General features: G+C 42.0%; 1 protein-coding gene across 1 annotated transcript in view; it reads left to right on the top strand.

Annotated features, from left to right (window-relative positions):
* The window catches only part of kitb (KIT proto-oncogene, receptor tyrosine kinase b), a 58,806-nt gene that overhangs the window by 1,128 nt on the left and 40,178 nt on the right, over positions 1–17,500 (top strand). Inside the window, 1 exon segment of the mRNA XM_045210696.1 lies at positions 17,498–17,500. This exon segment is cut by the window's right edge and continues 294 nt beyond it. Coding sequence (XP_045066631.1) covers positions 17,498–17,500 — 3 coding nt within the window.

Genomic DNA, 17,500 nt, shown 5'->3' with positions numbered 1-17,500 from the left:
GTTTTGGTGTGGAGTGGTGTTGTTTTGGTGTGGAGTGGTGTTGTTTTGGTGTTGTGTGGTGTTGTTTTGGTGTGGAGTGGTGTTGTTTTGGTGTGGAGTGGTGTGGTTTTGGTGTGGAGTGGTGTCACCCGGCAAAGCTTTCTCAGGGACTTCCTTGGCCAATGGCTGTACTGTATTTTTTATAGCATCATGTTGGCCATTTTAGCCTATTAGGCTATTCCACTGTTTCGTTACGCGTGGTAACCTACTGCTTTGGCTAGCCAATGAATTATTCATACACGTAACAACGGTATGTTGGCTTCCGCGCATAACAGGTGACAGCAGGTCGGCTAAACATGGCTGGAAGTTTAGGCGCCTGTTGCTGCATCGTTGTTGCCTTGGTATTATTAGGCTACTGAACTCTGAATGTAGAACGCACAATAAAGCTGATCTGATGCAATAAGCCGATGTTTATTCAACTAAAGGCTCAGGCAGACACACACAGTCACAGTTGTGATCATCACTGAGATAGAGCTGTAGGGGACTGGCTTCTCTGTTTACATTTCAATGGTTGTGTAATCCATTTCTTTCCCCCTCATCGTTTCTCACACCTCTCTTTAAGTAAGAGACCTTCAAAAAGAAAAGCCTATATATAAAAACACCCCACAAATGTAGCTGTTTCAACTCATTATTATTTTAGCAACTGGTTCCACAGCCTTTTTTTTTTGGTTAACTCAACGTTTCCGTCCAAGTGTTACCTGAAATATAAACAATTTAGTTGGCCCAAACTTAGCTCCAACTCTAGAAAACTTTTTGGCCAAAAATTCAGTCAACTTAAAATGATGCGTTTGCTTAACTTGTCTCATATGTTCCTTCAACTAGAAATTATTATTTGTGGCAACTTATCTAATAAAGGCTGTGGAACACACACAGAGTGCTTTTAACATACAATGTTTCCAGCTGACATAGTTGACACACATTGTGACATACATGATTACATAGTGCACGTTCATTCATACAGTAGTTATTATTCAACATGTCCTCACCTGGGATTTGAACTCACAACCTCTTGTTTAATGGCCTTCCGATCTTATTGCTTTGCCATGTTAAGTTCAAGTAACACTTTGACCGAAAAGTTGAGTAAACAAACAAAAAGCTGTGGGACCCGTTACTTAATAATATTTAGTTGATACAACTATACTGAACCAAAATGTAAACGCAACATGCAACAATTTCAAAGGTTTTACTGAGTTACAGTTCATGTGAGGAAATCAGTCAATTGAAATAAATTCATTAGGCCCTAATCTATGGATTTCACATGACTGGGAATACAGATATGCATCTGTTGGGTCACAGATACCTTAAAAAAAAGTATGGTGTGTATCAGAAAACCAGTCCGTATCTGGTGTGACCACCATTTGCCTCATGCAGTGCGACACGTCTCCTTCACATAGAGTTGATCAGGCTGTTGATTGTGGCCTGTGGAATGTTGTCCCATTCCTCTTCAATGGCTGTGCGAATTTGCTGGATATAGTCAAGGAACTGGAACAGATCCTTGTGACATGGGCCCGTGCATTATCATGCTAAAACATGAGATGATGGCGGCGGATGAATGGCACGACAATGAGCCTCAGGATTTCATCACGCCATCTCTGTGCATTCAAATGTACACTGATAAAATGCAATTGTGTTCGTTGTCCGTAGCTTATGCCTGCCTGCCTGCCTGCCCATACCATAACCCCACCGCCACCATGGGGCACTCTGTTCACAACGTTTACATCATGAAACCGCTCGCCCACACGACGCCATACACATGGTCTGCAGTTGTGAGCTCGGTTGGACGTACTGCCAAATTCTCTAAAACGATGTTGTAAGTGGCTTATGGTAGAGAAATGGACATTCAATTATTTGGCAACATCTCTGGTGGACATTCCTGCAGTCAGTCAAACTTGAGACATCTGTGGCATTGTGTTGTGTCACAAAACTGCACATTTCAGAGTGGCCTTTTATCATCCCCAGCACAAGGTGCAACTGTGTAATGATCATGCTGTTTAATCAGCTTCTTGATATGCCACACCTGTCAGGTGGATGGATTATCTTGGCAACGGAGAAATGCTCACTAACAGGGACGTAAACACATTTGTGCACAACATGAGAGAAATAAGCTTTTGTTGCATATGGAACATTTCTGGGATCTTTTATTTCAGCTCATGAAACATGGGAACCAACACTTTATATGTTGCATTTATATTTTTTGTTCAGTATATATATATATATATGTTTTACAGTGTACTGTTGTTCACACACACACATACACACACACACACACACACACACACACACACACGTATGTATGCCCTATAATGTTGTCTACATAAAGCTATAACGGTATTGTAATATATCCTCTTAAACCTGCCCCTTCAAGCCCAGTCACACTATTAGAAGCAATACATCCCAAATGGCACCCTATTCCCTATATAGTGCACTACTTTTGACCAGATATCTTATGGGCCCTGGTTAAAAGTAGTGCACTAACTAGGGAATAGGGTGTCATTTGGGATGCTCCCTATGTATTTGCATAACTGTATCCTGAGGTAGTTGGTCGTGTCTGGGCTTTTCCCAGGAAAGGGCTACAGGTGTGTGTGTGTGTGTGTGTGTGTGTGTTTGTGTGTGTGTGTGTGTAAGGCTGCCACACCGGTGGTCACGAATCATGACGGCAGTCAAATTCCACGTGACCATTTAGTCACTAAATAGGCTTCTCCAAAAGTGCTCTCTGATGCTGCTGCTGGTCATTAGTAGCCTGCCAAACTTGCTAACTGCCTGGTTCTCAGCACTCTATTGTCCCTCTAATCACTCTGACGTCAATGCAAATGGTAAATCAAATCAAACACTTCATGAGAGCCCATGAGTTCATGTTGCGCAACATTTCTATAAACTATGCAATTGCGTGAGAAAACAGAGTGTTGATGGCCTCTATTAAAAAGAGGAGGATCCCATCAGCTTTCTATAGGCTAGGCCTACTATATTTATTTCTCAACTTTCCTAATATTAAGCACATTGCTTCTCTTTACCACAGGAGTATAGCCTACCTGGCTGGCATGAAAATAAACCACGGCAAAAGCTTCCTCCATTCGCTATTTAAGTGCATAGATTACATGTGTTTTTTTCCCCTTTTCTGAGACAGGTGCATGATAATGGTTCACACTAAATAAAAACGAATTTCACACATATATATTATTTAGTATATGTACAGAAAACATTAAATGAAGAATAGTCTGATGGGGGACAATATTAGCCTGTCACTTGTGAATGATGTATTATGTACATTGTACATTTTAGTCATTTAGCAGACGCTCTTATCCAGAGCGACTTACAGTTAGTGAGTGCATACATTATCACTTGTGAGTGCATACATTATATATATTATATTATCACTTGTGAGTGATGCCCAGCTTGTGTGCACTGAGGCAAGAAACAGCACATGCCTTTTTCAAAATCATAGTCGCACACCTCCATGTAGCATAGCCCATAGGCCTATATGTTTTGATAAGGTTTGTATCACAACTAAAGTGGCCAAAGAACTTCTTAACGTTACGCACATTAATCCGCTTCACAAGGGGGATGCCGCCGGGAAATTCAAGGCATCATCAAGCGCTTGTCAAATTGTGAATGAGAGGCTGATGAAGTGTGTACAGCCTGCGCATGAAACAAAGCAGAGCTCTTTATTCAAATCATCATTAGAGTTCCGTCATGCAGCCTTAGAATGTATTAAACATCTTAACATATAGACCAACGTTTGTATGACAACTTAAGTAGCATAAATAACTCTAAGTTAAGCATATTGGGGGACCTGTTTCTTTGTTAACCGCTCAACACAGAATAGCCGCATATGTGCGCACTCCCTCAGAAATCGTTTTGGAGAAAATATCCTTTCTATTTTATTCAGCTATGTTCAATTTTATTCTTCATACTATAAAATAATATAAAATAATGCCACGGAATTCTAAGCAAATCTTGTCTGCTAAATGAACTAGTGTAGCGGGGAGGCAGGTAGCTTAGTGGTTAAGAGCGTTGTGCCAGTAACCGAAAGGTCGCTGGTTCTAATCCCCGAGCCGACTAGGTGAAAAATCTGTCGTTGTGCCCTTGAGCAAGGCACTTAACCCTAATTGCTCCTGTAAGTCGCTCTGGATAAGAGTGTCTGCTAAATGACTAAAATGTAAAATGTAAATGTAGCCCACAGCCATATGGCATAGCCAGATCAGGGCCTAACATAAGGACAACTCTTATGTTGTCCTTAAAAACTCTTATGTTGAGTATGCCATTCTGTTCTTCTGAAATAGACAACATTTTCTTCAAATCATGTTTATTTAGACCTGTATAAATTCACAAATAATGGATTTATTGTGAAGGTGTAGGCTATATTACATGGATTTATTAGACTTTTTTAAATGTAGATGTTCCAAAGGTCTGCATCAGTGGCTTGTAGGCTATGGGTGGAAGCCAGGAGATGCTAAATGTGTTTATGTTAATTAATGGTCAATTACCGTGAGACCGGCAGTTATTTGCTTGACAATCACCAGCTGATAAAATGTCATGACAGCCACAGCCCTATGTGTGTGTGTGTGTGTTTGTGTGTCTGTGTGTGTGTGTCTGTGTGTGTGTGTCTGTGTGTCTGTGTGTGTCTGTGTCTGTGTCTGTGTGTGTGTCTGTGTGTGTCTGTGTCTGTGTGTGTGTGTGTCTGTCTGTGTGTGTGTGTGCGTGCCTGTGTGTGTCTGTGTGTTTGTGTGTGTGTGTGTGTGTGTGTGCCTGTGTGTGTGTGTGTCACGTTCGTTGAATGACGGGTCAGACCAAGGCGCAGCGTGATATGCGTACATGTTTATTTTAACTGAATAAACACCACGACAAAACAATAAACGAAACGAAACGTGAAGTCCAAGGTAGCACACACAACATACCTTACAAGGAACAAGATCCCACCACCCACTAGTGCCAATAGGCTGCCTAAGTATGGTCCCCAATCAGAGACAACGAGCGACAGCTGCCTCTGATTGGGAAACCACACCGGCCAACATAGAACCATACATACTAGATCGACAAACAATGAACAAACATAACAAGGAAATATACACACCCTGACTCAACATATAAGCGTCCCCTGAGTCAGGGCGTGACAGTGTGTGTGTGTGTGTGTGTGTGTGTGTGTGTGCCTGTGTGCGTGTGTGTGCCTGTGTGTCGCCGATGATTCATTATTTAGCGTTGGCAGGTATTATAAAGCTGGTTAGGCTGCAGACACACCTTCCTTCTCTGTTCTTACTGTTTGTGAACTTGACCACAAATTCTATATTATAATAATAATAATAATACGCCATTTAGCAGACGCTTTTATCCAAAGCAACTTACAGTCATGCGTGCATACATTTTTGTGTATGGGGTGGTCCCAGGGATCGAACCCACTACCCTGGCGTTACAAAGCGCCATGCTCTACCAGCTGAGCTACAGAGGACCACTATATTAATGGATGGAGATGAGTCAATGGTCACATTTCTGTTGTGTTATTCTTGGTGATGGCCTAAAGCATGTGTCATGCTATAAACCATTTGGATTGACCCAACTGACTTTGAAGAATGTTTGTTCTGTCGAAGAAACGAACAGGCTAAAGATATTAATATTGTCTTTGTGATGGAACATGATATTCTTAGGCTAAGCATAAGGATAACCTTTATAATGATTTAAGCTATATCTGCTTTATATTAGGATCACAGCCGTGTCAACGATTACACAATTCTCTAAACTGATCCCCTCCCTTCCCATGCTAATGATTATAACCTATAATAAGGATTATACCTGGTCTTTAGGATCACAGCCGTGTCAACAATAAACGTCCCCCTTCCCTTCCCTCCCCTATACAAGACGGGTCTCTGCTCGTCAGACGCCTGTGTCCCAAATGGTACCCTATTCCCTATAGGGGCTCTGGTCAAAAGTAGTGCACTACGTAGGGAATAGGGTACCATTTTGGGACGGAGCCGTGGACTGACGGCCCGGAGGCACTAACGGTCACATGAAGCTCATGTTCGTGGAAACCTGCCAGGTTTTATGCAAATCGTGTGTAAATCTTCAGAAGTCATGTTCCAAATGGCATCCTATTCATTATTTAGTGCACCATTCTTTTTATTTATTTTTTACCAGGGCCCATAGAGGAATAGGGTACCGTTTAGGACGGTGCCAGGCTGTGAATCAGAACTCTAGAGGGAGATAAAACAACCTCATGACCCAAATGTTGTTGTTTTTATTCTCCTCAAGAAGTCTATTGATTTGGTACCAGGCTATGATGCAAATCATGTGTCATCTTCAGAACTAAAAACACAGCCTACCTCCCAAACAGCACCCTATTCCCTGTGTAGTGCACTACTTTAGACCAGGGCCCCGTAGTGACACAAAGGGAAAAAACACTTTTTTTATGACCCAAATGTTTTTTTTGCTCCTCAAGAAGCCTATTGATTGATTGGCTGATTGATTAACTCACCCGTTAATGTTCTTATTTGTCTGTTATGGATAATGATGATTTGTATTGTGGTGAGCTGTTTGGGTTTTATTAGGTCAGAACCAGCTATTGGTCCTAATTCTCCCTTGTTTTGATGTAGCCAGATTGATGTAGCCAGATTGATGTAGCCAGATTGATGTAGCCAGATGATGTAACCAGATTGATGTAGCCAGATTGATGTAACCAGATTGATGTAGCATGATTGATGTAGCCAGATTGATGTAACCAGATTGATGTAGCAAGATTGATGTAGCAAGATTGATGTAGCCAGATTGATGTAGCCAGATTGATGTAACCAGATTGATGTAGCCAGATTGATGTAACCAGATTGATGTAACCAGATTGATGTAGCCAGATTGATGTAACCAGATTGATGTAGCAAGATTGATGTAGCCAGATTGATGTAACCAGATTGATGTAGCAAGATTGATGTAGCCAGATTGATGTAACCAGATTCATGTAGCCAGATTGATGTAACCAGATTGATGTAGCCAGATTGATGTAGCCAGATTGATGTAACCAGATTGATGTAACCAGATTGATGTAGCCAGATTGATGTAGCCAGATTGATGTAACCAGATTGATGTAGCCAGATTGATGTAACCAGATTGATGTAGCCAGATTGATGTAGCCAGATTGATGTAACCAGATTGATGTAGCAAGATTGATGTAGCCAGATTGATGTAACCAGATTGATGTAACCAGATTGATGTAGCCAGATTGATGTAACCAGATTGATGTAGCAAGATTGATGTAGCCAGATTGATGTAGCCAGATTGATGTAGCAAGATTGATGTAACCAGATTGATGTAGCCAGATTGATGTAGCAAGATTGATGTAGCCAGATTGATGTAACCAGATTGATGTAGCAAGATTGATGTAGCCAGATTGATGTAACCAGATTGATGTAGCCAGATTGATGTAGCCAGATTGATGTAGCCAGATTGATGTAGCCAGATTGATGTAGCCAGATTGATGTAGCCAGATTGATGTAGCCAGATTGATGAGGGCCTGTTAACGCAGCAATGATTAAAGGAAGAGAAACACTGTTACACCAGTCTGGGTCAAATCATTCACTAAACGACTAAACCTCAACTACATCTCGTAATGAATAATGTGGGAATTGAGCAAGTTGAGGTGACTAAACTGCTTGGAGTAACCCTGGATTGTAGACTGTCATGGTCAAAGCATATTGATACAACAGTAGCTAAGATGGGGGAGAAGTATGTCCATAATAAAGCGCTGCTCTACCTTCTTAACAGCACTATCAACAAGGCAGGTCCTATAGGCCCTAGTTTTGTCGCACCTGGACTACTGTTTAGTAGTGTGGTCAGGTGCCACAAAGAGGGACTTGGGAAAATTGCAGTTAGCTCAGAACAGGGCAGCACGGCCAGCCCTTAAAAGTACACGGAGTGCTAACATTAATGACATGCATGTCAATCTCTCATGGCTCAAAGTGGAAGAGAGATTGACTTCATCACTACTTGTTTTTGTAAGAAGTGTTGACAAGCTGAATGTACCGAGCTGTCTGTTTTTAAACTACTAGCACACAGATCGGACACCCATGCATACCCCACAAGACATGCCACCAGAGGTCTCTTCACAGTGCCCAAGTCCAGAACAGACTATGGGAGGCGCACAGTACTACATAGAGCCATGACTACATGGAACTCTATTCCACATCAGGTAACTGATGCAAGCAGTAGAATCAGATTTTTTAAAAACTGGTAAAAATACACCGTATGGAACAGCGGGGACTGTGAAGCAACACAAACATAGACACATGAATACAAACACACGATAACATACGCACTATACACAAACGTACACATGGATTTTGGGTTATAGATATGTGGTAGTAGAGTAGAGGCCTGAGGGCACACACTTAATATGTTATGAAATCTGTTATGAATGTATTGATTTATTTTATTTTTTTATGGATAACTGCCTTAATTTTGCTGGACCCCAGGAAGAGTAGCTGCTGCCTTTATATAACCAGTCTGTTAATAGACTGCACCATGACTGTCCACTGTATAACCAGTCTGTTAATAGACTGCTGTACACCATGACTGTCCACTGTATAACCAGTCTGTTAATAGACTGCTGTACACCATGACTGTCCACTGTAGAACCAGTCTGTTAATAGACTGCTGTACACCATGACTGTCCACTGTATAACCAGTCTGTTAATAGACTGCACCATGACTGTCCACTGTATAACCAGTCTGTTAATAGACTGCACCATGACTGTCCACTGTATAACCAGTCTGTTAATAGACTGCTGTACACCATGACTGTCCACTGTATAACCAGTCTGTTAATAGACTGCACCATGACTGTCCACTGTATAACCAGTCTGTTAATAGACTGCACCATGACTGTCCACTGTATAACCAGTCTGTTAATAGACTGCACCATGACTGTCCACTGTATAACCAGTCTGTTAATAGACTGCTGTACACCATGACTGTCCACTGTATAACCAGTCTGTTAATAGACTGCACCATGACTGTCCACTGTATAACCAGTCTGTTAATAGACTGCACCATGACTGTCCACTGTATAACCAGTCTGTTAATAGACTGCACCATGACTGTCCACTGTATAACCAGTCTGTTAATAGACTGCACCATGACTGTCCACTGTATAACCAGTCTGTTAATAGACTGCTGTACACCATGACTGTCCACTGTATAACCAGTCTGTTAATAGACTGCTGTACACCATGACTGTCCACTGTATAACCAGTCTGTTAATAGACTGCTGTACACCATGACTGTCCACTGTATAACCAGTCTGTTAATAGACTGCACCATGACTGTCCACTGTATAACCAGTCTGTTAATAGACTGCACCATGACTGTCCACTGTATAACCAGTCTGTTAATAGACTGCTGTACACCATGACTGTCCACTGTATAACCAGTCTGTTAATAGACTGCACCATGACTGTCCACTGTATAACCAGTCTGTTAATAGACTGCACCATGACTGTCCACTGTATAACCAGTCTGTTAATAGACTGCACCATGACTGTCCACTGTATAATCAGTCTGTTAATAGACTGCACCATGACTGTCCACTGTATAACCAGTCTGTTAATAGACTGCTGTACACCATGACTGTCCACTGTATAACCAGTCTGTTAATAGACTGCACCATGACTGTCCACTATATAACCAGTCTGTTAATAGACTGCTGTACACCATGACTGTCCACTGTATAACCAGTCTGTTAATAGACTGCACCATGACTGTCCACTGTATAACCAGTCTGTTAATAGACTGCTGTACACCATGACTGTCCACTGTATAACCAGTCTGTTAATAGACTGCTGTACACCATGACTGTCCACTGTATAACCAGTCTGTTAATAGACTGCACCATGACTGTCCACTGTATAACCAGTCTGTTAATAGACTGCTGTACACCATGACTGTCCACTGTATAACCAGTCTGTTAATAGACTGCACCATGACTGTCCACTGTATAACCAGTCTGTTAATAGACTGCTGTACACCATGACTGTCCACTGTATAACCAGTCTGTTAATAGACTGCACCATGACTGTCCACTGTATAACCAGTCTGTTAATAGACTGCTGTACACCATGACTGTCCACTGTATAACCAGTCTGTTAATAGACTGCACCATGACTGTCCACTGTAGAACCAGTCTGTTAATAGACTGCTGTACACCATGACTGTCCACTGTATAACCAGTCTGTTAATAGACTGCACCATGACTGTCCACTGTATAACCAGTCTGTTAATAGACTGCTGTACACCATGACTGTCCACTGTATAACCAGTCTGTTAATAGACTGCTGTACACCATGACTGTCCACTGTATAACCAGTCTGTTAATAGACTGCACCATGACTGTCCACTGTATAACCAGTCTGTTAATATACTGCACCATGACTGTCCACTATATAACCAGTCTGTTAATAGACTGCACCATGACTGTCCACTGTATAACCAGTCTGTTAATAGACTGCACCATGACTGTCCACTGTATAACCAGTCTGTTAATAGACTGCTGTACACCATGACTGTCCACTGTATAACCAGTCTGTTAATAGACTGCACCATGACTGTCCACTGTATAACCAGTCTGTTAATATACTGCACCATGACTGTCCACTATATAACCAGTCTGTTAATAGACTGCACCATGACTGTCCACTGTATAACCAGTCTGTTAATAGACTGCACCATGACTGTCCACTGTATAACCAGTCTGTTAATAGACTGCACCATGACTGTCCACTATATAACCAGTCTGTTAATAGACTGCACCATGACTGTCCACTGTATAACCAGTCTGTTAATAGACTGCTGTACACCATGACTGTCCACTGTATAACCAGTCTGTTAATAGACTGCACCATGACTGTCCACTGTATAACCAGTCTGTTAATATACTGCACCATGACTGTCCACTATATAACCAGTCTGTTAATAGACTGCACCATGACTGTCCACTGTATAACCAGTCTGTTAATAGACTGCACCATGACTGTCCACTGTATAACCAGTCTGTTAATAGACTGCACCATGACTGTCCACTGTATAACCAGTCTGTTAATAGACTGCACCATGACTGTCCACTGTATAACCAGTCTGTTAATAGACTGCCACCATGACTGTCCACTGTATAACCAGTCTGTTAATAGACTGCTGTACACCATGACTGTCCACTGTATAACCAGTCTGTTAATAGACTGCACCATGACTGTCCACTGTATAACCAGTCTGTTAATAGACTGCACCATGACTGTCCACTATATAACCAGTCTGTTAATAGACTGCACCATGACTGTCCACTGTATAACCAGTCTGTTAATAGACTGCACCATGACTGTCCACTGTATAACCAGTCTGTTAATAGACTGCTGTACACCATGACTGTCCACTGTATAACCAGTCTGTTAATAGACTGCACCATGACTGTCCACTATATAACCAGTCTGTTAATAGACTGCACCATGACTGTCCACTGTATAACCAGTCTGTTAATAGACTGCACCATGACTGTCCACTGTATAACCAGTCTGTTAATAGACTGCACCATGACTGTCCACTGTATAACCAGTCTGTTAATAGACTGCTGTACACCATGACTGTCCACTGTATAACCAGTCTGTTAATAGACTGCTGTACACCATGACTGTCCACTGTATAACCAGTCTGTTAATAGACTGCTGTACACCATGACTGTCCACTGTATAACCAGTCTGTTAATAGACTGCCACCATGACTGTCCACTGTATAACCAGTCTGTTAATAGACTGCTGTACACCATGACTGTCCACTGTATAACCAGTCTGTTAATAGACTGCTACCATGACTGTCCACTGTATAACCAGTCTGTTAATAGACTGCACCATGACTGTCCACTGTATAACCAGTCTGTTAATAGACTGCACCATGACTGTCCACTGTATAACCAGTCTGTTAATAGACTGCCACCATGACTGTCCACTGTATAACCAGTCTGTTAATAGACTGCTGTACACCATGACTGTCCACTGTATAACCAGTCTGTTAATAGACTGCTGTACACCATGACTGTCCACTGTATAACCAGTCTGTTAATAGACTGCACCATGACTGTCCACTGTATAACCAGTCTGTTAATAGACTGCTGTACACCATGACTGTCCACTGTATAACCAGTCTGTTAATAGACTGCTGTACACCATGACTGTCCACTGTATAACCAGTCTGTTAATAGACTGCTGTACACCATGACTGTCCACTGTATAACCAGTCTGTTAATAGACTGCACCATGACTGTCCACTGTATAACCAGTCTGTTAATAGACTGCTCACCATGACTGTCCACTGTATAACCAGTCTGTTAATAGACTGCTGTACACCATGACTGTCCACTGTATAACCAGTCTGTTAATAGACTGCTGTACACCATGACTGTCCACTGTATAACCAGTCTGTTAATAGACTGCACCATGACTGTCCACTGTATAACCAGTCTGTTAATAGACTGCACCATGACTGTCCACTGTTATAACCAGTCTGTTAATAGACTGCTGTACACCATGACTGTCCACTGTATAACCAGTCTGTTAATATACTGCACCATGACTGTCCACTGTATAACCAGTCTGTTAATAGACTGCTGTACACCATGACTGTCCACTGTATAACCAGTCTGTTAATAGACTGCACCATGACTGTCCACTGTATAACCAGTCTGTTAATAGACTGCTGTACACCATGACTGTCCACTGTATAACCAGTCTGTTAATAGACTGCTGTACACCATGACTGTCCACTGTATAACCAGTCTGTTAATAGACTGCTGTACACCATGACTGTCCACTGTATAACCAGTCTGTTAATAGACTGCACCATGACTGTCCACTGTATAACCAGTCTGTTAATAGACTGCCACCATGACTGTCCACTGTATAACCAGTCTGTTAATAGACTGCACCATGACTGTCCACTGTATAACCAGTCTGTTAATAGACTGCACCATGACTGTCCACTGTATAACCAGTCTGTTAATAGACTGCTGTACACCATGACTGTCCACTGTATAACCAGTCTGTTAATAGACTGCACCATGACTGTCCACTGTATAACCAGTCTGTTAATAGACTGCTGTACACCATGACTGTCCACTGTATAACCAGTCTGTTAATAGACTGCTGTACACCATGACTGTCCACTGTATAACCAGTCTGTTAATAGACTGCTGTACACCATGACTGTCCACTGTATAACCAGTCTGTTAATAGACTGCCACCCTGACTGTCCACTGTATAACCAGTCTGTTAATAGACTGCACCATGACTGTCCACTGTATAACCAGTCTGTTAATAGACTGCCACCATGACTGTCCACTGTATAACCAGTCTGTTAATAGACTGCACCATGACTGTCCACTGTATAACCAGTCTGTTAATAGACTGCTGTACACCATGACTGTCCACTGTATAACCAGTCTGTTAATAGACTGCTATACACATGACTGTCCACTGTATAACCAGTCTGTTAATAGACTGCACCATGACTGTCCACTGTATAACCAGTCTGTTAATAGACTGCTGTACACCATGACTGTCCACTGTATAACCAGTCTGTTAATAGACTGCTGTACACCATGACTGTCCACTGTATAACCAGTCTGTTAATAGACTGCTGTACACCATGACTGTCCACTGTATAACCAGTCTGTTAATATACTGCACCATGACTGTCCACTGTATAACCAGTCTGTTAATAGACTGCTGTACACCATGACTGTCCACTGTATAACCAGTCTGTTAATAGACTGCTGTACACCATGACTGTCCACTGTATAACCAGTCTGTTAATAGACTGCTGTACACATGACTGTCCACTGTATAACCAGTTTGTTAATAGACTGCACCATGACTGTCCACTGTATAACCAGTCTGTTAATATACTTCTGTACACCATGACTGTCCACTGTATAACCAGTTTGTTAATAGACTGCACCATGACTGTCCACTGTATAACCAGTCTGTTAATAGACTGCCACCATGACTGTCCACTGTATAACCAGTCTGTTAATAGACTGCTGTACACCATGACTGTCCACTGTATAACCAGTCTGTTAATAGACTGCACCATGACTGTCCACTGTATAACCAGTCTGTTAATAGACTGCACCATGACTGTCCACTGTATAACCAGTCTGTTAATAGACTGCACCATGACTGTCCACTGTATAACCAGTCTGTTAATAGACTGCTGTACACCATGACTGTCCACTGTATAACCAGTCTGTTAATAGACTGCACCATGACTGTCCACTGTATAACCAGTCTGTTAATAGACTGCTGTACACCATGACTGGCCACTGTATAACCAGTCTGTTAATAGACTGCTCCCCATGACTGTCCACTGTATAACCAGTCTGTTAATAGACTGCTGTACACCATGACTGGCCACTGTATAACCAGTCTGTTAATAGACTGCCCCATGACTGTCCACTGTATAACCAGTCTGTTAATAGACTGCCCCATGACTGTCCACTGTATAACCAGTCTGTTAATAGACTGCACCATGACTGTCCACTGTATAACCAGTCTGTTAATAGACTGCTGTACACCATGACTGTCCACTGTATAACCAGTCTGTTAATAGACTGCACCATGACTGTCCACTGTATAACCAGTCTGTTAATAGACTGCTGTACACCATGATTGTCCACTGTATAACCAGTCTGTTAATAGACTGCTGTACACCATGACTGTCCACTGTATAACCAGTCTGTTAATAGACTGCTGTACACCATGACTGTCCACTGTATAACCAGTCTGTTAATAGACTGCACCATGACTGTCCACTGTATAACCAGTCTGTTAATAGACTGCTGTACACCATGATTGTCCACTGTATAACCAGTCTGTTAATAGACTGCTGTACACCATGACTGTCCACTGTATAACCAGTCTGTTAATAGACTGCTGTACACCATGACTGTCCACTGTATAACCAGTCTGTTAATAGACTGCACCATGACTGTCCACTGTATAACCAGTCTGTTAATAGACTGCACCATGACTGTCCACTGTTATAACCAGTCTGTTAATAGACTGCTGTACACCATGACTGTCCACTGTATAACCAGTCTGTTAATATACTGCACCATGACTGTCCACTGTATAACCAGTCTGTTAATAGACTGCTGTACACCATGACTGTCCACTATATAACCAGTCTGTTAATAGACTGCACCATGACTGTCCACTGTATAACCAGTCTGTTAATAGACTGCTGTACACCATGACTGTCCACTGTATAACCAGTCTGTTAATAGACTGCTGTACACCATGACTGTCCACTGTATAACCAGTCTGTTAATAGACTGCTGTACACCATGACTGTCCACTGTATAACCAGTCTGTTAATAGACTGCACCATGACTGTCCACTGTATAACCAGTCTGTTAATAGACTGCACCATGACTGTCCACTGTATAACCAGTCTGTTAATAGACTGCACCATGACTGTCCACTGTATAACCAGTCTGTTAATAGACTGCACCATGACTGTCCACTGTATAACCAGTCTGTTAATAGACTGCTGTACACCATGACTGTCCACTGTATAACCAGTCTGTTAATAGACTGCACCATGACTGTCCACTGTATAACCAGTCTGTTAATAGACTGCTGTACACCATGACTGTCCACTGTATAACCAGTCTGTTAATAGACTGCTGTACACCATGACTGTCCACTGTATAACCAGTCTGTTAATAGACTGCTGTACACCATGACTGTCCACTGTATAACCAGTCTGTTAATAGACTGCACCATGACTGTCCACTGTATAACCAGTCTGTTAATAGACTGCACCATGACTGTCCACTGTATAACCAGTCTGTTAATAGACTGCACCATGACTGTCCACTGTATAACCAGTCTGTTAATAGACTGCACCATGACTGTCCACTGTATAACCAGTCTGTTAATAGACTGCTGTACACCATGACTGTCCACTGTATAACCAGTCTGTTAATAGACTGCTATACACATGACTGTCCACTGTATAACCAGTCTGTTAATAGACTGCACCATGACTGTCCACTGTATAACCAGTCTGTTAATAGACTGCTGTACACCATGACTGTCCACTGTATAACCAGTCTGTTAATAGACTGCTGTACACCATGACTGTCCACTGTATAACCAGTCTGTTAATAGACTGCTGTACACCATGACTGTCCACTGTATAACCAGTCTGTTAATATACTGCACCATGACTGTCCACTGTATAACCAGTCTGTTAATAGACTGCTGTACACCATGACTGTCCACTGTATAACCAGTCTGTTAATAGACTGCTGTACACCATGACTGTCCACTGTATAACCAGTCTGTTAATAGACTGCTGTACACATGACTGTCCACTGTATAACCAGTTTGTTAATAGACTGCACCATGACTGTCCACTGTATAACCAGTCTGTTAATATACTTCTGTACACCATGACTGTCCACTGTATAACCAGTTTGTTAATAGACTGCACCATGACTGTCCACTGTATAACCAGTCTGTTAATAGACTGCACCATGACTGTCCACTGTATAACCAGTCTGTTAATAGACTGCTGTACACCATGACTGTCCACTGTATAACCAGTCTGTTAATAGACTGCACCATGACTGTCCACTGTATAACCAGTCTGTTAATAGACTGCACCATGACTGTCCACTGTATAACCAGTCTGTTAATAGACTGCACCATGACTGTCCACTGTATAACCAGTCTGTTAATAGACTGCTGTACACCATGACTGTCCACTGTATAACCAGTCTGTTAATAGACTGCACCATGACTGTCCACTGTATAACCAGTCTGTTAATAGACTGCTGTACACCATGACTGGCCACTGTATAACCAGTCTGTTAATAGACTGCCCCATGACTGTCCACTGTATAACCAGTCTGTTAATAGACTGCTGTACACCATGACTGGCCACTGTATAACCAGTCTGTTAATAGACTGCCCCATGACTGTCCACTGTATAACCAGTCTGTTAATAGACTGCCCCATGACTGTCCACTGTATAACCAGTCTGTTAATAGACTGCACCATGACTGTCCACTGTATAACCAGTCTGTTAATAGACTGCACCATGACTGGCCACTGTATAACCAGTCTGTTAATAGACTGCTGTACACCATGACTGTCCAAAGAATCTCTTGGATGACATGACATTTTTATTTTATTTTTATTTTATAATATTTCTATTCACTCACTATGCTTCCTTTTCTGTGTGCAGGGTTTTGTTCTAGCCCAGCTCTAACACACCTAAATAAACTTTCCACGGTCAAAATTGTTGATCGGTTGATTCAAGTGTGTTGTGTTATTATAGGCTAGTGCTGGGCTAGAACGAAAGCCTGCACACACAGCCTGTATGGCCTAGTCTACTGTATACCATATATGGGCGTGTTCCGTGTGTTCAACAGGCT

This window comes from Coregonus clupeaformis, chromosome 35, assembly GCF_020615455.1.
Source record: "Coregonus clupeaformis isolate EN_2021a chromosome 35, ASM2061545v1, whole genome shotgun sequence".
Lineage (NCBI taxonomy): Eukaryota > Metazoa > Chordata > Actinopteri > Salmoniformes > Salmonidae > Coregonus > Coregonus clupeaformis.
Note: the sequence above shows the minus strand (reverse complement) of the source record. Positions and strands in the feature narration are given on the sequence as shown.